Source organism: Aythya ferina (genome assembly GCF_964211825.1).
Source record: "Aythya ferina genome assembly, chromosome: 1".
NCBI lineage: Eukaryota > Metazoa > Chordata > Aves > Anseriformes > Anatidae > Aythya > Aythya ferina.
In genome coordinates, this window is record NC_140296.1 from 30,520,872 (window position 1) to 30,544,388 (window position 23,517).

At 43.1% G+C, this 23,517-nt stretch overlaps 1 protein-coding gene across 1 annotated transcript; it reads left to right on the top strand.

The window, feature by feature from the left end:
• Window positions 1-33: 33 nt before the first annotated feature.
• NUFIP1 (nuclear FMR1 interacting protein 1) lies at window positions 34-23,232 on the top strand. Its single transcript, XM_084512099.1, has 10 exons — window positions 34-293; window positions 439-527; window positions 1,656-1,760; window positions 2,377-2,439; window positions 2,757-2,833; window positions 8,959-9,051; window positions 12,555-12,817; window positions 16,497-16,625; window positions 18,148-18,380; window positions 21,028-23,232. Exons 1-10 carry the CDS (start codon window positions 62-64, stop codon window positions 21,361-21,363), a joined length of 1,620 nt encoding a protein of 539 aa, XP_084368225.1. The 5' UTR covers window positions 34-61; the 3' UTR covers window positions 21,364-23,232.
• Window positions 23,233-23,517: the final 285 nt, after the last annotated feature.

The window sequence follows — 23,517 nt, forward strand, 5'->3', positions numbered from 1 at the left end:
TAAAAGCGCCGCGCGCGCCGGAAGTGACGCGCAGAGCGGAAGCCGGCGGCGCGTGGGGACGATGCAGGCGGGCGGCGCTGCTGCTGCTGGCGGCGGGGGAGGCGGCTTCGGGCCCGGCCTGGCCGAGGTGGGCCCCTTCGGCTGGTACCCACCGCCCCTCCGCACGCCGCTCTTCTGCCCGCCGCCTCCCCCCTGGGAGCCCGCCTTCTGGCCGCCGCCGCACGATGGATACGCCCCGCCGCCGCCGTGGTACCCGCCCGCCTACCGGGAGCCCCCACGGGGGCCGCATGCTGGTGAGGGGGCGTTGAGGGCGGTGGGGGGGAGCCAGAGCCGCGGCCTCACCTCGGTCCCTCCCCGTTCCAGGCCCTCAGTTGAGGTGCACGTGGGTTTTGCCGGCTGTGCCTGACGCCTCCCCCTTTTCTCCTTCCTTTTTTTAAGGTGGGAATGGTAGTTTTCCTCACGACTGGCAAGGAGAGCAAGCGCCCGCGTTCTGTAAGCGGTCTTCGGGTGGCAATGCCAAGCAGAAGGTAAGGATGGGCGGTGGGTTGGGCTGTGTGACCTCCTCCAGGGGTCGCTTCTCATCTTTGCTGTTGTGTGAATCTGGTGGTGGTGGCAGCCACGTGGGGCTTGTCTTCGTGGGCACGTGTGCCTTCTTTTCAATACACTATCACCAAAGAAGCATGGAAAGTAGGTTGCAGGAGGCAGTTCTCCATGTTTACTCTGCTCTCATGAGACTCCACCTGGAGCACTGTGTTCAGCTCAAGGACCCTCAGCGAAAGAAGGACATGAATGTGCTGGAGTGAACCCAGAGGAGGGGATGAGGTTGATCAAGGCACTGAAGCATGTCTCTTTTAAAAACAGGCTGCAGGAGTTAGGCTTGTTCAGAGACTTTTTTGGGAGTGTAGTGACAGGGCAAAGGGAAGCTAAATGAAGGTAGGATGAAATTCACCACTGTGAGGGTGGTGAGGCCCTGGCACAGGCTGCCCAGAGCAGCTGTGGCTGCCCCATCCCTGGAGGTGCTCAAGGCCAGGCTGGATGGGGCTTTGGGCAACCTGGGCTGGTGGGAGGTGTCCCTGCCCATGGCAGGGGGCTGGAACTGGGTGGGCTTTAAGGCCTTTTCCAACCCATTCCATGAATCAGCTTGCAAATCCTGAGCCCAGTGAAGGAATGGCATATCTGTAACATTCTAAAACAGGTAGAGTCCATAAAAGCTCTTACTGTGGTGATGTTCAGTTGTATAAATTACATTACTCGTCCCCTGTGTTTTCAGCCTGGTCCCACTGCTGTGTGTGGTGGGAGAGGGAAGGATCTCTGCTGCCACCTGAGCTCTTCTTGCCTGTCATGTGAGAACAGCCATGGACTGACTAGATGGCCAGGAGACTTGGGCTATACCCTGTCCTCCTTTCAGCTGCTGATGAATCTGTGTCTGCCTTATATGTTTGCATAAGTGATAACTGAAAGGAAGTTGGTGAAGGTGGTGGAAAGGACTGAGTGCAGTGTGTTTTGTTTGGAAGATAAGAGACTTGAACTTTGCCTTGTGTTGTTTTAGATGCTCTGAAGCATGTTTGAATGATTACATGTGAAATATGTAAATAATTTTTAATTAAAATGTCTTACTGTCTTCTGACTACTGTCCTGATATGTTATCTTCCCAGAATAAAAAGAAAAAGGAGCCAGTTTTCTCCCACTACTGCGATACCTGTGACCGTGGCTATAAAAACCAGGAGAAGTATGATGAACATATTTCACAACATACACAGGTTGATGAGCTTGGCTTGTTTTCTTTACACTTTGATTTTTGATTTCATGCCTAAGTAGATAGCTGCAGCCGTGCTTTGAATGGGAGACTTAGCAAAGACTCCTGAGCTAGAAAAAGTCTCATACCAGGACTTTTTGTGATCCCTGTCATGGGGGAGCTCTCAGTTTGGTTTTATTGCTAAACTCACTTTAATGTCATTCTCATGAGTCACTGCTAATTCCTCTCAGTGCTATGAATTACTTCAGTGATATCAGTGTAGCATGTTAAAAACCTGTGTGAAAATGCTGTACAGGAGAAGCACTTTAAAAATGAGTTCCTTTATTGCAAAGAAGTAATAAAATTAGAAATTTGACAGCCTTGCAAATCTTTCTCTTATTTTAACTTTGTATTTTCTCCAGTAACCAGGCATGTTGGCTTCATTGGCTATTCAAAAACCACGTGGAAGTTACAAGTATACTGACACTGCTAACTGGTTTTAGTCATGTCCGTTGGAGTTGTGGCTTATGCTCTGTGCAATTAGCTGTGCAATCATCTGACCTTTGCCTAAATGCTTGCTCTGATTTGCTTGCATAAAGTGTTCTGGTATCTTAAGTTCACCTCTTCCCTTTATCTTGCAGTGCACAGAAGAAGGCTGCAATTTCAATGCCCACGAGAAGTTGGTTCAGATTCACTGGAAGAACGTAGGTATCCCGGCTGGCCCTAAAATACAGATCTGTACACTCTTCCCATCTGCCCTTCTCGTTCTTCTGGGGCTTTGTCACTGTCTGGAATAACAATGTAGCACCTCTGAGTTGAATCTGTTATAGGGATCTTACAAATGAGAATATCCAATACTTTTGTTTTCTAATGGATTCCGTCTGTGATTGCTGCCTGGAGCCTCAGCACTACTGGAGATGAAAGCAATATGATGCTGATATAATTGTTGTGTTCTTGTTTTTTTTTGGGTGCTTTTTTTTCTTCTTGTCCCCCTTAAAAGACCTGTGAAATTCTTCTGTAGGTACATGGACCTGGTGCTAAAAGAATAAAATTAGATAGTCCGGAAGAGATTGCTAAATGGAGAGAAGAAAGAAAAAAGTGAGTATCGTGACCTGTGAACATGTTTTATGTATGTAGCATGAGTGGTAACTGGATGGCACCAGAAGGACAGTAGGCAGCTTTGTTTGGCTCTGCAGAACTCCTGAGGTACCACATCAGGATGGGTTGAGTGGAGGTAGTAGAAAGCCAGGCAGGCACTGAGGTTCCCCAAATGTTTGATTTGGGTGCCCCAGGTTAGGTGGATGATCCATTCCTTTCCTGATCAGAGACATTTATGTCAGAAGAGTGTTGTGTGTGCGTGTTAATAGCTGAGAAATCTGCAGCTCTTGTACTGACTGCACTGGTAACATTTTCTCCTGTGTGCAAACTTTCACAGTTGGAGTCATTTCGGTAGATTCTGTTAGGGAGTTCTAACTTTCAAGACATTCCTGCATTGCTTGACACTTCTCATGGGGAAAAAAGAATCCATGAATGATACCTCAAGCAGTCTGACTCGCGTTGTAGCTGGGATACCAGGTTAAGTTCACATGGAAGTGCTACTTCTCATTTCACATTCTGTGATGTGAGTGGTGTAACTTTTATTTAGCAGCACTAAGTGTTAAAAAAAAAAAAATCTTTGTACTTTCAAAGACCTTATTACAGTGGCTTTTTTCATCTCTTTTACTCTGAAAAAGTCTGATCTTCAGCTGATGAAAGATGATGCAGGTTTTCCTCACTTCTGTCTCTGACTTGGAATCCAGTCTTGTGAGTTTGCTTCCATGGCCAAGAGTCTTGTATGCACAGTGGGAAGTGACATAAATCACATCAAGTTTACTGATGATCAGCTTTGGCATTGTACTGGTGGTCTCTTTAAAAGAGAATAACAACCACCTGTGTGATTTTCCTCTCTCAAATGAAGAGAATTGCTTGGTATCTGTTTAACAGCTTTTGTTGATCAGGAAACAAAAATTTCTTCTGTGTTTAAAATGCCTTAGTTAACTATTCTGGAGTTGCTTGTGGTCTGGGCAAGTACAGGTTTGGTGTTGGGTTAGTTCTTATTCCAAGGTTTCTTTTTCTCAAAAAAAGTACTTAAAAAAAAAACCAAAAACAAAAGAATAGGGATGGGCTGTATTTTTTTTTTTTTTTTTTAGTGCCTTTGGTTCTAAATGTCCCTCCCCCTGACAGTCTTTGTTTTAGTTATCCCAATAAGACTTTATTTCTTACAATGTCCTTAGACTTCTGTCTTAAGAGCTACTGTTAAAAAACGAAGTGTGGGCCTCAGGGGAAAAGTGCATATTTACATGCAGGGTCTCTTTTCAACTTACACACTTTTGTAAATTGAAAAATGTGTTCTGGGATGTTGTAGGAAAGTGGATGGTGCTAAGGTGTAAGTTTTGAAATGGTGTTCAAGGTGTGTGAGTGCACACCCTACTGTGTACCAGGACAGTAGGGAAGCAGGAATTGAATGTATGATCATGTTTTATGTCCTGTCCGCTTGGGGATTGGGTGCTGTGACTCAAGGCCATGGTTAACTAAGGATGATGCTCTGCCTGAGAATATTTCTGTTGACTTTCAAGAGACTCTGGTAGATACTGTTCTTTCATACAGATGAGTATGATTTGGCTGTGGTACAAGGTTGCGAGCTTTTCGTTCTGTGTGGGACGGTAAAACAAATGGAAATGCCTAAGTGTAGTCATGACCAAGGAAAAAGGCAGCGTGTGATGGGAGCCTTCCGAACCGCGGCCACTAGATGGAGCAGTGCGGCGGCTTAATTCGGTACTTCTGCTGCTGTGCAGGCTCCTTTGCTGTAAGGGATGTGTGTGGAATGACTGCCTGGGTGGCTTGTGTTACTCTTTGCACAGCGAGGAAGCTGTCCCAACTTTCTCTTTTAAAAACGAAGGAAGCTTTTGTGAGGCATTAATTGGGTCTCCAGCAAAGCAGCAACTTCGCACTGAAGACCTGCTGTTGACTGGCAGTAAACACTGCATGGTAAAGAAAAGGGGGGTGCCAGAGGGAGTCTGAACTAGTAGGCAGCTTTGGCTTGTGGTCAAAGGAGAAATCCTTTTTCTTTATAAAAGCTCTAGTCAGAGCTAAGAATAAATCATCACAAGCTAGTTAGAAACAAACTACTGATGACCTAAAAAGATCCAATGTACTTATTTCCATGTTGCATCCCTAACATTTCTGTCTTGCTTGTTCTTTCAGCTCTCATAAATTACTTAGAGTTGAGATTTTCTCTTTAATCAGCTGCTGTGCTGCTCAGTTGTCTCTTGCTAACATCTATTGGAAAGAGGCTGTGTTTACAGTGCAGCATTACTCATGATGAGGAAAGGGAGAGGGGCAAGCTGGTAATGAGTGAGTATCTCTGCACTAAGCATGCCAGGTCAGAATGCTCCTTCCCACTCTTTCTATAGGATGCCCTGGTTGCTGATTCAGTCTTTGTGTCTCTACCTGAAAGTTTTTTTTTTTTTTAATGGCTTTTGGCCTACTGAACCTGATAAGGCAGGCAATCTGAAGTTAAATGGGCAGCGATAGAGACAAAATTGTGCAGGATCTAATGGTTTTTCTGTTTTGCAGACAACTGGTTGTGGAGTCGGACATTGGCTTCGGTGATTACAATTGCTTTTCTTGTTCTGATTTGTCCTGTCTGCTGTAACTGCTGGGAAATGTGCTGTCTTCAGCACTTTTAAATGCAAGCTTGGGGGGGATTACCAGCAGTGCATTTCCTTAGTGTGTCAGAATGTGGCATTGCTGTCTTCCATTCTTTCCAAGTGAAATCTGAGTCCTGGTAGGCCAGCTGTTTTCTCAGGAAGAACTGGTTAGAAAGATTATCAGAAAACATGACAAAGCTGCTCTGATGCTGAAGCAAATGATTAAATATATTTCTTTTTTAGGTTCTAATATAGCACCGGATGACTTTATCTTGTGTATTGCTTCTAAATTCTGCCTGCCTGCCTTGCTTCTTATAATCTGCTGGGTTTTGGTCCAGTTCAGGAAATACAGCAGTCCAAGCCTGCAATTTATCTGATAGGCTGAGCATGTGCTTAATGAAGGAGGGCTGGTGCTGTCAGCCAAACCACTTCTTATTAATTTGTGATCCTCTAGCTGAATAATGATAGTTCTAGAACAGCTTGGCATCCTCCCTGGTGGTGCTTTCATAGTAGTTAAATACATAATAAGGAAAATGAATTATTAGGGTCTGATAAAGCTAAAGACAAAGCCAAGTGGATTGGATGCGTTGTTAGATTAAGGTGGATGTGGATGGGAGAAGTACTTGGGATTGCTGCTGTGCACCAGTAATAAAACTGCCTCATGGTGAAATCACCCTGGAGATGCACTGCCTGATAAAACGCCTGGGAGTCTTGGAAGGGGATTTCATCAGCTTCCTCAAACTCAGTTTGAATTCCTCAAATTCAGTGCAAAGTGCTGTAGAAACAGCTCAGGTCTGTTTTCAGCTAGGCATTGGCAAAGCTTTTTTCTGACCAGTGCTTCCTTAGAGCTAGTTTATGTGGACAAGATGGAGTATGCTGGGCTATGAGTGCAGTAGCCAATGTCATATGTGATTCATTTACTGAAAAATCATCATTTGTTAAGGCACACTGGGTTAGTTACACTTCTGTATTACCATATCCTGTCTCTGGAAGGTTAGAGTGTCCTTTACCTGCATATCATTTTGTTGGTGCAGATATAGTCTTAGCCTTTGAGTTTTCTAGTGTTACCTTGACACCTTCTGCTGAAAAACTTCCACGTGGTTATAGAAGCATCTTTGGGTGGAACCTGCAGCTGTTACGAAATGCGGCTGCTGCCTTGGGCAGTACTGACTTCTGTCAAAACTGTCTGTCCATCAGGGCCTGGTTTAACTCCCTCTTACAAGAAGTCACCGGGATTTGTAAAGCCTTTGTGTTGACTGATGAGGCTTTCTGTAGTCAAGCTGTGACAAGCTGTTTACAGGACCTGGGTGCTGGGTTACTTCTCTTTCAGTGGTGCCTGTAGCTAACATTTTAGGAACCACATCTTACAGGGGGAGGAGGGCATACCTTCAGAGAAGGATATAAACCTGGGTCAGCTCATCAGATACTGTTATGTAGCCCTTTATCTGGAGGCACTGAGCATGGGCCCTTGTCACACATCGTTCAGGAGCAGTCTTTGTAAATTTAGCCTGCCTGAATAAGAACTCTGTCAAAAAAATCTTTCTGGCCTATCTTGAGTATTTACTAGCTGTTCTTGTTGATTTTTTTGTAAACCATGGGGCTCCATGATGTAGTTGTACCTCAAGACCAGGCATCAGCCTCCACTTTGGGATGACGTGGATCTTGCTGCCTCCTTGGATAGATCTAGCTGCTGCGATGTGCTTGCACATGCAATAACAAAGTGAGGTAAAGATAATGAGTAAAATGCTGTTGAACCTCTCAGTCCAAGTTGGAGAAGATAATCAGTACAGGTGCTATCAGATGTACTTTTGCAGGAACACTGAGCCTTCAAATTTGAGCTTTCTACAGCTGTTAGCTCCTGTCTGTCAACTGAAGAGGCTTTCTGAGGGAAGTTTGTCTGTCTTGGCACTGAATCTTGAACTAAAAGCATTCACGGAGTCCTTTATGGTGGCTCAGTAGAGGGAGTGGTAACTCAGAGGAATGAGAGTGGGAGGCAGTTGTGTCTCAAACCACGTTTTGAGAGCGTGTCTGAATATGTCGTTAATCAGCATAACTGCAGGAGCACTTGGAAGACACTTTGTTCCTCCAGAATTAAGGGTCTTCCCATATGTCCTCTTAAAAGAATAAAAATGCGCCTAAGACAAGCTTGGGGTTCTTCTGGGCATAGTTAACTCATTTAAAGAGCACTTTTCCTGTGGGCCTTACTCATGTGAAGGAAAGCATCTTCAGTTTTATCCTAAAACTGTGGAGAGCTGCCAAACACAGGGGTCTTTGAATGTAAAACTCTCAAGATTAAATAATTCATTCCACACCTGCTGTTTGCTGGGAGTTTTATAATGTGGATGAAGGAATGTAGCTAATGGGGAAGAACAGAAGAGACATGTCCCTGTGCTCATTTGAGCTGTGTGGTGGATTTCTGGGAGAAATCCAATGAAAATAGACTTTGACAGCCCATACTCAAATCCTCTTGAACGAGACAAGTTCTGCTTAGGTGTGTCTTAGAAAATACTTTTCATCTTTTTCTCTTGGTATGTGGTTGAAGCTGTCTTCCATCAGTGTGAAGCTGAATGTTCTTGCTGTAAAACGGAGGAGATGCATGTGATAAGATTCAATAATTAAAGCTAGGTGTCCTTTTTGATAGCTACGCTTATAGTAAGGAGCTGTTTGAAAATGGAATATCACTAAACTTAATAGACTTATCAAATATTGATGCTCTGTGGTGTTCTCCAGAGATGGGTGGGGGTGCTTCCCATTTCCTACCTTTATCTCAAAGCACAGGGATTTAGCTAACTGGTGTTTACAGAGCAGCCAGTTAAGGCTCTGACAGCAATTTACAGGAGGCCTTGCATGTTAGGACCAGTGTGGTGTTCATCCGCAGGGAGGAATGGTGAGGGGGGTGGGGAGTGGGAAGAGAGGGGTGGTTTGTGAGATGATTATAACAGTAGGTTTGTTTTCTTTGTCTGCATGACTTAGCAATTCTTGAAACTGGAAGAAAAAGGGGCAGTAATATTGGTGTAATAGAGGTCAGTATGCAAGCCCCATAGTGAGGAAGCGTGTAGGTTTTTTCCTTAGCTATCCTATTAAGGGAATTGTTTTCACCCAGAAGCTGTTCTTGCAAACTTTTTCTGCAGAAGAGTCTGGCTGTCCTTTTGCTAAAGGAATGTTATACCCCAGGATCCCTCAAATACTCCAATTAAAGCACCATAAACTGAAATTGCAGGACTAAATCATGCCCTGTTGTGCATAGGAACAGGTTGAGGGACCAGAAGCATGACTGTACTGTGTCTGTAGCTTGTCTGTTTATGTAAATCTAACAATGCCAATTTATGGGATTTCTTGGTATTGATGTAAGTAAGCGTAATTACTCAGGCTTCTTTTCCTTGCCATGCCTTTTAAAGGAAGAAGCGGGCTGCTGCCTTTCCATGAAACACCTTAAAAATCTCTTATGCTTCTAGAGGATGTTGGTTTGATAAAGGGTGAATTGACCAGCTATGGTGAACATCTGAAGAACGAATGTTTTTTTTTTTCTCCTAGAAATTTTCCTACGTTAGCGAACATCGAGAAGAAGAAGGTGATGCAGATGGAGAAGGAAGAAAGGGGAGAAGTTCTGACTACCCCACAGTTTGGGTAAGCATTTCAAAACAAAGCTGTTACTTCTGAGCTCATGAAGAGGAAGGTACGCTCTCTTACTGTGGTGTCCAAGTACTCAATGCATTCACTGTTCGCACCATCTCGCTGACTTTAGCAGGGGACAGGCCACTTGACAAATTGCAGATGTAGTGTTCCTTTTGTTTACAGTGCTTCGCAGTCCACTTCAGTGAAATTAAACAATAATTGGTCTAGAAACCTGATGTTCTTGCTGAATTCTGCACTCCGGCTTGTTTGAGAAAAGCCCATTCTAGCAGCCATTTGTTAGATCACCCTAACCTTGGTTTCTTAGAAAGAAATAATGGGGATGGAACGTAATGAATCTAGTGGTCTAATCCTCTTATGCCTGAAAATGGCCCAGGGAGACTTTAGGAGTGGATTTAGCTTCTTAGCGCTCTACTTTCAGATGATAAATCAAACTTCAAGTGAAGAGCAGAGGAAGAATTAACTGTTTGCATAGCTTAAGCAGTGCTTTTGTTGCTTTTTTTTACCCTCCATCTTCATTATCTACTTGCTACCTTTGTTACGGGCCCAGTCCTTGGTCCTCTTGGATTTTTGTCTCCCTGATACTGTGAATTACTTTTCACTTTATTATTGCTTCATTTTCTACTCTCCACAGTGTCAGTGTTATATGGAAACAGCTCCATTAGCTCTGCTTTAGGGCCTGTGGGAAGACTTTTAGATAACCTAGGAGTGGTGGATTGTTGGTTTACTTGTTTATACTGGAATGACTGGGCCAGAAGGCAGGAGTGGACCTACTTCGAAGGGACTTTTGCTAAATTACATTTGACTTTTTCATCTCCTTGGAAAAAAAAAAAAAGAACTTTCACTATTTTAAATAAGGTGAACTAGTGCAGGATAGGGTTTGTGTGAGGCTAGTATAATTTGTTAAAGGCAATAGTGCACAGTTGCCTCTTATGAAGGAAAGGCTTATAAAAGACTGAAATAACATCTTTTTCTTCCTTCAAAAGATTAAAAAGGTGCGGGAGGGACCAAAGCTACAAATGTGGAATTATGTTTGGAGATTCTTCTAAGCAGGGATGAGTTTTGCTTGTCAGAGTAATAAACTGTGTGGTGTCTACAGGTTTATTCGGTAACTCTTGTAGCTCTTCTGGTGAACTGTGAGTCAGAGACCATATGTAGTGTTAAATGTCAGTCAGAAATTCCATGCTTATCTATTAGATGTGTCAGGAACTTTATAGCTGGAGAATTGTTAGGGAAGAAAAAAGCCCTAAAAACCAGAGGTTGCTGTTTGCTTCCACTTTGTGACTTTTTACCTCTGGTTGATTTTAGAAACTAACTTGGTATTTTTTTTTCCCCTGAACTGCTAGCCCTGTCTGCTTCAGCTGCTGTCCAAAAACCTGTCGTTTCTGCTTGGTGTATCAACAGGAAAGATTCTGGAATTGGTGCTTATCTGGCAAACTTACTGATGCACGAGGCAAAAATAGAATAGAGCTTGTTCTCTGCAAGCTGTACTATTAAAGCAAATAGCTAAGGAAGATTTAGAAAGGATTAGATACTTAACACTTCTGCAGCACTTTCCATTTGTGGTTCTCTGAAGTGCTTTACAACTGCTAATTCTCAGCATCCCTGCGTGTGAGATTAGAGATGCAGAAGGACCACTCTGGCAGTCTGTGTGGTGTCTCGCAACAGCTAATTAATAGAGCGTGGCTCTTCCACCTCTTTGAATGGGAAGTGACGAGTACAGCTTGCAGTAGAGGAAGGCAGACGCCAGGCTGAGGTTTGTTGGGATATTTGTGACCTTGGGGCTTCCTCCTGGGTGTTTGGGGCCCCAGGGAAATCCAAGGTATTTTTTAACCCTTGGCCAAGGATGGAATGTCTAATTGAGCCTATACGTGCTCAGTAGCATCTGTTTTATAACAATATCCTGAACATGGAGCCCTGTTGTACAATTCAAGAACGCAGTTTGGTCTTAAACAGAGGTGAGTTATGGGAGATAACATCAGCCTGATGTCGTGGATGAGAGACTGATGCACAGGAAGAAGGTGGCTTCTCTTGAATCACAGTAGAGCTAAGGTGGGTGATGTTAACAATGATGGCTGAGAAATCAGTGCTAGACAGTCAAAAATGACTGGAGAACTGAGTGTTTTGTCATGATATAAAGCAATTTTGAATGCTAAACCTGGTCCTGTTCTCCTTTCAAGAAGAGCTTACAACTGGAAAGGTGTAGAAGAGGGAAACATGAGTTACAAATGGAAATGCTTCTGTGCAAATGGAGGTGGGTAGCCTAGAAGGGTATCACAAAAGAAAACTTGCATAGGTGTGAAGAGGTAAATAGAAAAGTTAGTGTTTCTTCTAACTCCAGGGAGAGTAGTTGTCAAATGGCCATCTTATTCATCAGAATGAAAACTGGAGGACATTCTTTTTCACAACATTTAGCACTTTTCTGCAAGTCTTTGGGAAATAGAAAGCTTTACACAGCACCCCACAGCACGACACGAAACTATCAGTGTCTTGTGAGCATCTCTGGTTGGAGAGGGTCCCTAAGCAGTTAGCTTCTGAACGCTGGAAAAAGATGAGAAATGTGACTGCTTGTGAGGGAAGGAAGAGCACAAAAACCAGATCTTCTGCTGGTTGCTTATCAGTGACAAGGTGCCAGGTTGAAAATGTACCTTTGGGGCTGTCCTTTAAGATAAATGGCTCAAGAACCAGGGAGAAGTGTTAGGAAGAAGCTCTTGACCAGGCATGGTGTTACGCAGTTGACTAGGGTAACTCAACAGGTCCTAGCTAACAGGATCTCTGCTATGCTGTTGGTGAGACTGAGGGAGAGAGTGCTGAGCCAAATCGACCATGGGACTCAGTCAAGGTTGTCAGACCTGTCTGTTGTGGCTGTTTCTGTTACTTGAAAATAAGTACCTTCTGGAGGCTTACATTTTCATTTCTGTATTTGCTTTTCTGTTGTTTAACACCTATTCTGTCTGTAGATTGAGTTATTCTGTCCAGGTTTGTCTTCCTACAAACATGTTTAGAAGACAAGTGGAATTAGCATGCTGTTCTCATCCTATAGTTCTGCAGTTTGCTTTAAACCCTGCTGTCCTGATGGAAGCTTTCCTTCCTTTTCTACTAGAGATGAATGGCCTGGTAGCTAGATGCAAGGGTAGGCAGTCACTGAAATTAATTCTTCACTGAGCTGTAACTGGAAAAAGACTTCAGAACTGGAAGTATGCTAACAGTAGATGCCTACTTTCTAATTCCACATATGCTCTGCCTGTTTTCAGTGACTTCATTGCTTAAGTGCAGTGAATGTTTATTGATTTTGTAATTTGAAATGAAAACACTGTCTTCACATGGTAGGTGATCAAGGAGCTTGCTTAGCCCTTTGCCTTTGTTAAAAGATAAAATTCATCAACTTCAAACTCTTCACTAAGGTTCCAGCTTGGTCACATCCTGGCAGTGAGATGGTTTGTGACTGCGTGTGTGGTCAGGTTGTCATTTCTGTGAACTTCCTTTCTCTCTTCCAGCAAGATGAAGGGGATGTGGAAAGCTGAAGATGAGAGGCCTGGGCAGCAAGGAAGGCAGAGGAGGAAACAGAAGCGCCAGTTCTGGAAGAAATTTAAGAAAAATGGTGGTGATGATAAGGTACCATCACAAAGAAATCAAAACGAAGCTAATGGACCGGAGAACAGCACGTGTGAGAAAGAACAGGAAAAGCAGCCTGTTTTGGAGGCTCAGCCATGCATGAAGGACGTGGACCCTCTCAGTCTTCTGGCAAACAGCGATGTTGGTAAGATGAAAAACTTCATGTAGCACTGCTTAAGTTATTACTAACCTCTTGTGCAGCTAGCAGCTTCTGGGGAGAACTGGGGATTTAAAAAATAATAAACACACCACGCAAACTTAGTCCTTGATGGAAAGAGGGCTAATTGGGCATGTTTATTATAAATTCTTTTAGTAGAAGACTAATGAAAGGCTTTCCAGTATGCTTGGACAATAATACAACAGAGCCTGTTGTCATACTTCTCATTGTTATTAACAAAAAAGTCCAGTTTTGTGGCTAAAATAATTCTAGGGTCAGCAGGGTCAAAAATTTATAACTTTGAATGTAGGCCAACATCCCAGTGTGTGAAGGTTGGGTTTAGAACTTCCTTTTATCTGGAGACTTCTGTACAGATGTATCCTGATTCAGGACGTGGTCTTCTAAGAAAATTCAGTGAATGTTGTGGAGTGGGTCTGTGCTTTATCTAAAGGAAATGGGGTAAATCTTGCAGTTCAGGCAGCTTCTACCCTACTTTCCTGTTACAGGCCTAGTTGGTGAAGAACCTAAAATCCAAAGTCAATGAAGAAGGTGAAAAGTTCTGATTTAGAAAAGCTGACACAATGTTTAAGATGCTGACAGCATTAAGAACTTCTTCATAAGATTGCTTGCAAGCCAAGTTAATCATATAAACACAGGGAAAATCTAGCAAGTTATTCTGAAGTGTTTTTGCTTGAAGCATCAGATTTCTTTTATCAGAAACATCTTAATTTGAAGAGGGGAGACGGGAAGTAGGAGTGTCTTGAATATGAAAAATATCCACGCTGGATATTTATCTTGGCTTCACATTTCCAAATATGTTACTAGCTTTAAATCAATATTTAGCTATCAAAATGAAGAGGGTTTCTGTGCTCTTAAGGGAGCACCTCAATTCTATTTTTGTTAAACAAATACTTGACCATAATCTTATTCTATCCATCACCTCCAAAGATAAGGAATCCTTTTTTGTTCAAAACACTAAAAGAAGGGCAGCAAAGGGAAAATGATTTGAGCCTTAGGGAATTGATATCAGTAATTTTGGGAAGGAGACCATAGGGATTGGCATCAGTAAATGGAACAGTGTCGAAGACAATGTACAGAAATGTCTGTACACTTGGTGGTTTGGTGCTTGTCCTTGGTCTGAGCTAGATTTCTTAGGAAGATACAATTTTTTTTTGCTGTGGTGTTCAGGAAGGTGGAGACTGACTGGGAGACTAGCTGCCTATGTTTTGGGGGTGAAGAGGAGTCTCATGAGCTAGGCACAATGGTAGGGGAGAAACAATAGCATCTGAATTAAGGTACTGGAAGTTTGGCCTGCTAGCCAGGGCGTTTTGGAACCGTCAAGCAGCGTGACAACAATCATTTTTAAAGACTATTTAATATCCCTTTGTGTCCTTTAACACTGAGAGCATGAAAACAATGTCTTGCCTTCTATGAGTTAAATCATTTAAAAATGACATTAAAATGCAAGCATTTTCCCCTTAATTTCAGTTTTTGCTAAGTTATCTAGCTTGTTCTTGATATTTTCCATATGTGTATATTTTCTGAAGTATTGCTGCTTAGGTTTTTCGTGAGCATGTTTTGTTTTCCCTGTGCTGGCAGCAATATAAACTCCACTGATTCAACTATTTATAATATAGTCAGCGATGATGTAGTGCTCTTAGAATATGGCAAGTAAGCTGGCTTGTACTCTATTTTTAGCAATAGGGCTAGAGTGCATCCCCTGGAAAGACTTTGGATGCTGAGTTTCTCCTCTGGAAAACAATCTCCAATTAGTGGGAACAAGAGCTCAGCATCCCTGTGTGATGTGTTTATTCCACTAATCTCAGCTAGTTGGGAAAAGAGGGGTGATCAAATAGAACTGCATTTCTCCCCAGCATCTGTGTTTTGCTTAATGATAGAAATTTGAATTATACCAAGTACAGCTGGTAACTTCTGAATAATAGGTAGAAAAGGAATGTGTTATCACATGTTATTAAAAGCAGTTGAATTTTTATACAGTTAAGTAGAACAAACATTTTCTTTTAAAATCATACCACTGAAAGCCATGATTTTGCTGTATAGAAGCATTTTGTTGGAGTATTTAGAGCTTTCAAACAGCAGCAGCCCTTTCTCTAGAGGCAATGCCTTTTTTGCATAATGCCTTCACTGAAGTTCTATTCCTTAGCCGGTTCCTTCAAAGCTAAGGAAATTGAATGAGATGAAGAAAAGGACACTTTTCTCCTGATTTATAAACAGAAATAAGGTAAGATCAGCCTGTCAGGTCTAAAACTGACCCGGAACAGTCAATTCTAGTCAGTAGTTCATAACGCATCTTCCAAGGGTGGTACTGTCAAATAGAGAATGTACTGCAGTAAGTGTCTTCCTAATTAGCCAAGAAGCAAAGAAGTTTGTCACTTTTAACAGTTTCTACAAACTGATTTTTGCATATTCATTAACTTATTCATTAATTCATTTTTCATTTCATGTGGCTAGATGGTTTTTAAGCTTAGTGTAAAAAGGCATCTGACCCCAGCGTGCACTTCAGTTTGAATGCGATAGAAGTAAAGAGCAGCTATGAATCAACATAATTTGGAGTAAATGTCAGAGCTTTACAATTGCTTAAATTTATGTGAATGCAGTATGTTCTGGTAGGAAAATGCACTGCGTTTCCCTGAACTTCCAGTGTGTTTGGGAGTTGATGTGACTACTAAACTAAAGATAATCAACCTCTCAGAAAACGTAAGGAGTAAAATGAGGCAGATAAGTAGCTTTAGATAAAGACCTGTGTATTTATCTGAAGTTATTCTAGCATACAACATGAGCTCTAATAAATCAAGTTGACAATTGTTGATATATTAGAAGAAAATAGCCAAACACTTGTGATTTAAAAATAAAGATCTCAAAAGTGTTTATTACAGCATATCTGCTTACAAAGTATTGGGCAGCTTTCCTGTGGGGTGTGATATTCAAGCTTAAACAGATGGGGGGCAGGAGAGGGCACAACTTCCTTGTGAAAATAAGACTGCAACCAGGCTTTTCCTAGTAGCCATTTCATCACTTTTGTGCTTCTTGCCTCTTTTTTGCCTTCCTGGTATTCTTTTTTTGGAGCAGTAATATTACAGTAAGGCTGCAGTACCTCACTTACTCATGCATATCCATAATGCTCTGTGGGGATTTAAGTATCAGCCTGAAGTCCTGCTGAAACCATATTTGTTTAATTTGTGGCGTAGGCCCTAAAATGTCCCTTATGATCTCTTTTACTGTCCAAGAATTTTTGTTGCTTGTGCTTTGCATGAGGCTAACTGTTGTTGTGAAATTATTGGCTTTCTGAATCCCCACCCCTGCCTCCACAGGACTAAATCCAGCGAGACTTCAAAACATATTATGAAATCCTCTCTTTTTTTCCCCTGAGCTTTATAATAAAACCTGTAATTATGTTTAATATGTGAAGAAAACCCAAGCTGTTGTTCAGGGAATTTGAACTTCACCTTGCTTCCATAGCTTTGCTAACTGTAAATCAGTGGTGAGGAAACTTTTCCACAGAATATCTGTAGAGAGTAGGCAGGTATGTTCTTTATCAATCCATGGTGTTGAGCAATGGTGCCTATCAGTCTGTCATGATCAGTTAAGGTGGCTGTTCATACAGGAGAACTTGGAAAAAATCATCTTGGCTTCTCTTCCCCCGCAGAGTCTGACAAGGATGAAGAAGCAGCTGAAGATGGGAAGCTGGGGATGACAGTTGTTCCCAAGCAGGTCACTTCAGCCCTGAGTTCGTTGTCAGCCAACTACGGCAGTGCCTCTGAGAGTGAGCCTGAAGGTGTGTATACGCTCATACTCTGCTCTCTTTTCCTTCACAGTGCTAGTGTAAACTGCAAGCACTGAGTACTCAAAACTTGTTGATAAAGCATAGGTGTTGCAGGGTAAAATGCAGCTTGTGAACATCAGCCAAGCTGTCAAAATAATACCAGTTCGGTGGCATTGGCTGCATCTCCAAAACAGCTGCTTATGGAACTGCCTTGATTTTTTTGGGGTCTGTCTGGTGGTGCTGTAATTCAGAGCTGTCTTGTATAAGCTTAAAAATCATCAGATAAAAGTGAAGAGATAAGCTTGGTAAAGGTTATTCTCGGGGATGTTTTTGCAGTCTGTGTTGAGATCTCTCCAGCGTGCTTTCGGTGGCATGCTGGTACTGGTACAAGTCCTGCATAAAGAAGCAGGGAGGAGTGAAAGCATATGTCATCCTCCTCCCAGTCTGTTTCCCCATTCTTCCTTCCTCCCAGTTTGAGCACTAAATGGGTTACGTTATGGTGTGAGCCGTTGTTTGTTCCCAAGTACAGCAATAACTCCTCATCTTGGAGAAGTACCCAGACAGAGTGGGGCACTTGTGCAGTCAGCTGGTGCACTGCAACGACCTTGTCCACTTGGGCTGTGCCACAATTTAATTCCTGGCCTTTTTCTAGCCCTACAGCATACTTTAGAACATCTCATATGGCGTTTCCTGGAAGATTGAGTGGGTTTCTTCCCCTGCTTTGTTTGCCTTTTCTCAGCACTGTGACCTGGGTTGAAGGGTGGATGTAAATTTCTTTGGTTAGGGTGCGTATCATCAAGCTTCCCAAGGCTTCTAGGGGTGTGCTGTTGGGGAGGAAGGAAAGCAGCCTGTCTTGAGTCTTGCTTCAAATCGTGTTTGAATAGAGCCAAAAAGTGCTGTTACACACTTGCAGTGAACTAATTTCCATGCCCTTAAGGGTTTTTTCCTCAGAAGGCTTCTGGGTTTTGCAGTAAGACCTGCACTCTGTAGTGCTTGGATTTCATGCTTCTCTGAGTGTGTACATCAGCGTGTGGTAGAGCTGCTGCTCCTTGTTCTGCAGTTAATTAACATCCCTTTCTTGCCCCAGATGGTCTACCTGGAGTTACAGAGGGCATCCACTGAGCAGGGAATTGAACCTGAGCATTTTCTCCCCTGTGCAGTGACTTCTCTCAGCTGCCAAGCTATGCTGTAAAGAGGAAGCAATGTACTTCCACGAGGCAGAGCTGAAAATCTCATTCAACTTCTCAAAGTCAACCACACCTCCCTTCTGGTATATTGAAAAAAAGACAGAAGTATTAAAGTATCTCACTGTTCTGTGACTGTTTAGAGAAGATTCTTTGCATTTAAACACCAAAACCAAACAAAACAGAAAAATCCAAGCCAAACAAAAGCCTCCCTTCTTTCAAGTAATCCTTGCATGTTTTTTTACATCAGGTTATGTGAGTAAGAGGAGTACTAATGAGCTGCCAGTGTGTGGGGATATAAGCATGCTAAGTCTAGGAGATAAGTGTTGGTTTTGTTATGTTTTTTTTAGAAGTCTCTGTCAGGATTGCAACAAAACCTGAGGAAAAACAGGCTGTGCTCAGAAACACGCCTCAAACTCCTGAAGCTCATCAGAATCCAAAGCTGAAGCAAGAACCTCCAGAATCTGTGGACACAACATTGAGAACCTCAAATACAAACGCGGGTTCCCCCAGAGGCCCTGATAAACGGGCCAAGAAAACGTTACCTCTCCTTCCAAAGCGTCGCCCCACCCTGCTGGAAATGGTAAGTGTGAGCACTAAAACGATGGCTGCTGCACCAGAGCAGCTCTGTGTGAGTGGTTCTCTACCCTGCAGGAAGTTAGAGCACCTTGTTAGCTTAGCTGGAGCAAAGGCATTGGCTTAAAATAGCCAAGGGAGTGTTTCCCTCCGAGTGTAGATGCTGGAACAGACATACAAGTATCCCGGTGTGTGTTCAGGTAATGACTGACCTTGAGCAAGAGGTGACAACTTAATTGCGTGCCTAAAATGAGTTGCACAAAGAATAAGACCTTTCTTCCTACCTCTCCCCTTTCTGTGGTAACATTCTGTAATTTGTTTGTGTGTGACCCTGTCAGATTGGTGCTGATCCTTCTCCCTTGGTGCCCAGCTTTGCTCTTCAGCCACCTGACTGAGGAGACAGCTTCTTCAGCTGCAGTCAGACATCTTCTTAAGGGTGTTGGTGATTTGAACTGCAGAGCTGCAGCCTGCAGATGCATGGATTTCCTTGTAGGCATGTTTAGACCACTCTGAGGAAGTGACAGCACGGGTGCCTTGAAGAGCAGGCTGTCTCAGGAGGGTCAAAATATTTGTAGGGGGCAGTTCTGAGGTGTCATAGTTCTGAGTAATGATGTGAAGCACCCTGTTTGGAACTTTAGCTCTCTTTGTTAGAGATAAAAACCATGCTAAAGCTTTTAGTAAGTGCTCAAAGCAGTACTGGCCAGGAGGGCAAGAGGAGGTAGGCTGTGCTTGTGATCCTGTGAATAGCCAGCATGAAGCTTCCCTGCCAAAGGAAGACTCTGGGCAGAGCTCAGGAGAAAGCCGGGTGCCACTGACATCAGGGCTCTGATACAGCACAGGATGTTGAGGCAAGAGATACTGGGGAAGGCACATCCCAAGCTGCAGGTCTGGGAGAAATCCCTTGATAGTCCTCTTAGCACATACTGCATTTGCTGCCAAGAATTAAAGCTGCTAGTGACTGAAAAAGGAAGTGTTTGCCCTTTGTGCAGCTCCCCGAGCACGCAGTTGTCTTTATCTCTTGCTCTTCAAAGTTGTGGGTGATCAAAGCAGTGAAGATTCTGGAAAAAAGTCATATGAAGGTCCTGCATGCTGGGAGAGGCATTAGAGATGCTGGCAGAACAAGGAAGTCTGAATTGTAGCTTGCCAGTGTAGCCCACTTTTAAAATTGCCCTTTTTTGGCTTTCTAATGTTTAAAATTGTTGTTCAGAGATGTGTGCTGGGGCTGTGAATCACAGAGGGGCGCTTGAGATTTGCAGGTAGGCTTCTGCTGCATAAAAACCTTGAGGAAGCGAGGCTGAAATTTGGTAGTGAATCACCGCTGAAAACGTGTCCAAAAAGGGTAGTAGTAGTATGGCTCAGAAAAAGATGTCACCTCAGTGAAATGCTTCAAAAAAAGAAAAGGAGAGGGGGTAGAAGGTAGGGAAATAGCTGTGGAGATGTCTTGGCACTCATTAGACAGTCAGTTTGGGCACTACTAAGCGTGTTTATTATAGTCACGCTAACGATGTGTGTTTAGCAATGCTACCAGAACAATAAGGCCTGCATTGCATTGCTGTTATCTATCAATGCAAGTAAAAAAAAAAAAAAATAGGTGGTGTGGTGGTGTCCCACCTGTGCCTTTATCGGGCTGTTGGGGAGCTCAGCATTTCCTCCTGCAGAGAGAATCCCATTACACTGCCCCCTCCCTGCCCTGCTGTGCACCTCCTGCTTGAGGCAGGAGGCTTAGGAAAGCTGGTTACAGGTGCCAGTGCTCGTAATACCTGGTGAGAGCTGCTTGCAACACCTCTTAATAAACCTAAACAGAAATATGTACTGCAAAGTGACTGGTGTAGACCACAAACTCCCAGCAGCAAGCTTCTCTGTGACTTTACGAGCCCAGTTTAAGCTATTAGACCTAGCTTGGTGGAGTATATCCCAAAATAGTTGCTGCTATTTAAACCCCCCAGTCTAGTAGGTGCTGAAAAATGCCCTTTCTGTGTATTTAAAATATCTTTCACTCAGGTATTAGCTAATAAAAGATGCATGGGCTATTAAATTACAGATACAGGATAGCCTGCAAAGCTTAAGAGATGCCCACAGACTTGCTACCCTGCTGTGCTGCCCATGGCCTAGAAGGCGTTCTTTAGTTTGGGTGTCTCTTGTAGTCCATAATAGGAGAATTTCATCATCTGGGTCTACTCTGGGAGATAACTGAGGAGGAAATTCCCAGTAGTTAGGTGTATTCACTGGCTTTCTATGCCACCTGAGACTTGTCAGCATGTTCAAGCTGCCTTAGTTCATCAACAGTGCTACATGAGTGGCACTTAAACGCCTTCATTTTGGGCATTTCAGGGTTTTCATCTGTTTCAGTGGAACATTTGTAAGTAGTATAGCGGCCCTTCTGAGCCTCTCATTGCAGAAGTGGTGTTTGACCATCAACCTGTGCTGCTGTAGCAGCTGCTGCTGCTTCCCAAAGGGCAGCTCCCTCCTTGCCTCCTTTCCAGATGCCTCATCTCACCTCTTTTGTGCTGTGCCAGGCCTTCTGCTGACAGTGCATCTCTTACCTTCCTGCACACACCTTGCAAAAGAAAAAACTCCATGAAACCTAGCTGTGAGTTGCTTCTATTAATCAGATTAATTTTCTCCTGGTTATTGGGTCTTTTGTTGCTTTGCAGTTGCTGGCCCAGGACATCCGACACGAAAGGAATGTTATCCTGCAGTGTGTTCGGTACATCGTACGGAACGACGTGTTTGGACTCTTCTTAAAAGCAGAACCCGAAGCTGGAACAGAGACTGGCCAGCCCTCCAAAACTACAGCAGAGACTTTGACAGACAAACGTGATGGATCTCATCGTTCCTGTAGCTCTGACCTTCAGTTAGCAGGAGGAGAAAAAGATGAATTAACAGCCTGTGGTGAGGAAGCACCCATAGATCAGCCAGCACGGATAACTCACCCAGCAGATGAGGAGACGTGGGAAACCCCAGCAATTCAGTGTGAAGAAGCACCGTAGGAGATATCTGTGCTGGACAATAAAGCAAAAGCTCAGCTTTTCTACCCGACACTTCTGAAAGACATCGGTCTAACAAAATAAGGTGTATACTGAGAACTCTTAAAACCATGTTTCTGTTCTGCCAGAGGTTCACATTTCCTTGTGAGAACAGCAGCTGCGCTGGGTAATTGCATTTCCCCATGGCTGGAAAGCAGCAGTGACACAGGGTGAGCTTCCCTAGAGTAGGTGTGGATCCCTGCTTCGGAGCTTCATTGCTCTGTGTGTTTTCCTTTGATGTGGGCAGCATCAGTCCATCAACAGAGCCAAAGCAGTGCTAGGGTGGATCCTCCTTATGTGAAATTCTGGCCTAGAGTGTTTGTGAGTATCTGAGTGTCTAAAATTAGCTGAATGTTCCTCTGAAGCGGTACCTGCTGCATTTTTTCATGTTATTGGTCAAGTATAAATGAAGAGACAACTGACCTGGCTCTAAAAGTACTGCTTGCGCCAGGAGTCTCCCCTTCTCTGAACTAATTGAGTTGAGCAGAGAAATAGAAATGAGGGTGCAGACTGATGCAAGAACTTTCTTTTAAAAAAAATTATTAAAAAGTAACCACTTTTACTGCTTGTGTCACTGCTAGATTGATGTTTGACCTCAGGTACCCACTGTTAAATCACAGGCCTTAACTCCTGTTGTTACCAGGCAGATTTAACTCTTGAAGCAAGCTCTTGGTGTTGAGAGCTCTAGGTTTAACTTACCAAAATTTGAAAAGTTTGCTAAGAGTTACTTGTTTGTCCCTCTTTAATATACTTGAGGAATTTCTTAGTCTGGAGAAAAGTCTTCCTTGGCACACTGTTCTGATGTTTGTTATGCTGTTTGTACATCATCTCGTGGCTTTCCATGAATCTTGCATCCTTCTGTGTGGCTGTACATACACAAACGGTTGTGAACGTGAGGGAAAAAGCAAACCAAAACAAAGCAAACCAATTAGCCAAGGTTTAGAAACGAGTTCAGTCTTAACACTGCATTTGAGTCCTTGTGCAGGTGTTAATTTCACACTGACATGGAAACCATGTCATGAACATGATCTATTACAAATCCTCCACTTCAAAATGTTTTGCTGCACTTCATCTTCTAGTCATGGTTAAATGTTGGAGATTAATTACCTTCTCAGGGATTGATTTTAGTTGTTTGTTTTTGGGTAGGAGTCTAGCCTTCAATTCCACCACCTCAAACAGACTCACATGGCTTTTTTTTGTTTTGTTGTTGCTTAACTGTATTTTGTCCTCTTAATTCCTTAACTTTTAACCTGTGCCATACATCTCATCCGTGGCGTATAGAAAACGAGAAATAGCTGAAAACTGTCCCACTGCTCTGCTCTTTGTGGCTACAACTGCATATTGTGTCTGTAATGCACTAAGTTTATGGAATTACATAAATATCAACACCCTTGTACAAGTTGCGTGTCTCAAGAATGTGTAAATAGACTGGAGCAGTGATCGCAAACATATTTCCAAGGCAGATGATTCATTCTTCCCATGATGGTCCCACAAAGCCACCTCAGTCACACTGTCCTGGGTACGGCTCTCACATCTTTACTGCCGTGGAAAAAGCAGCAGGGGACTCAGCCACAGAGATTTGGCACTCGGGCAGAACCTGATTTCGGAGGGGATTGGTACCAGCGCTGTCGAACACATGGGTAACAACTGCACACATGCAGGAAAAGGAAACGGAGGTGTTGGAATTGCCATGAAACTGCACTTTAATCAACCCTGAATGTGCTTCTATCCCTGTCGAGTTGATGGCGGAGCTTTCTGTGACTGTATGCTCTGCCCTGTGTAAAAAAAAAAAAACAAAAACAAAAAACTTTAATCTGAATTCTTTATACCATTGTCATAGACTTTAATATTAAACTTTCACATAAAAAAAAAAAACTTTGTCAAAAGAAAATCTTTTTTATGGTCTCTTTTTCCTGAGTAGGTAAGAAGAGGTGGGCTTTTGGGGGTGGTCTGTACAAGGTTGCTGTGTATGCAACACAGATCTTAGGAAATAATTGTTGGTTTATGCAAAATTGCTCTTGTTTTGAGTGAACCTTTTCTGTCACTTCCTACAGCAGATGCACGGAGACATGCTGCAGGCCTGTTAAACCCTGGATTGCAGTCATGATCAACAAGTGG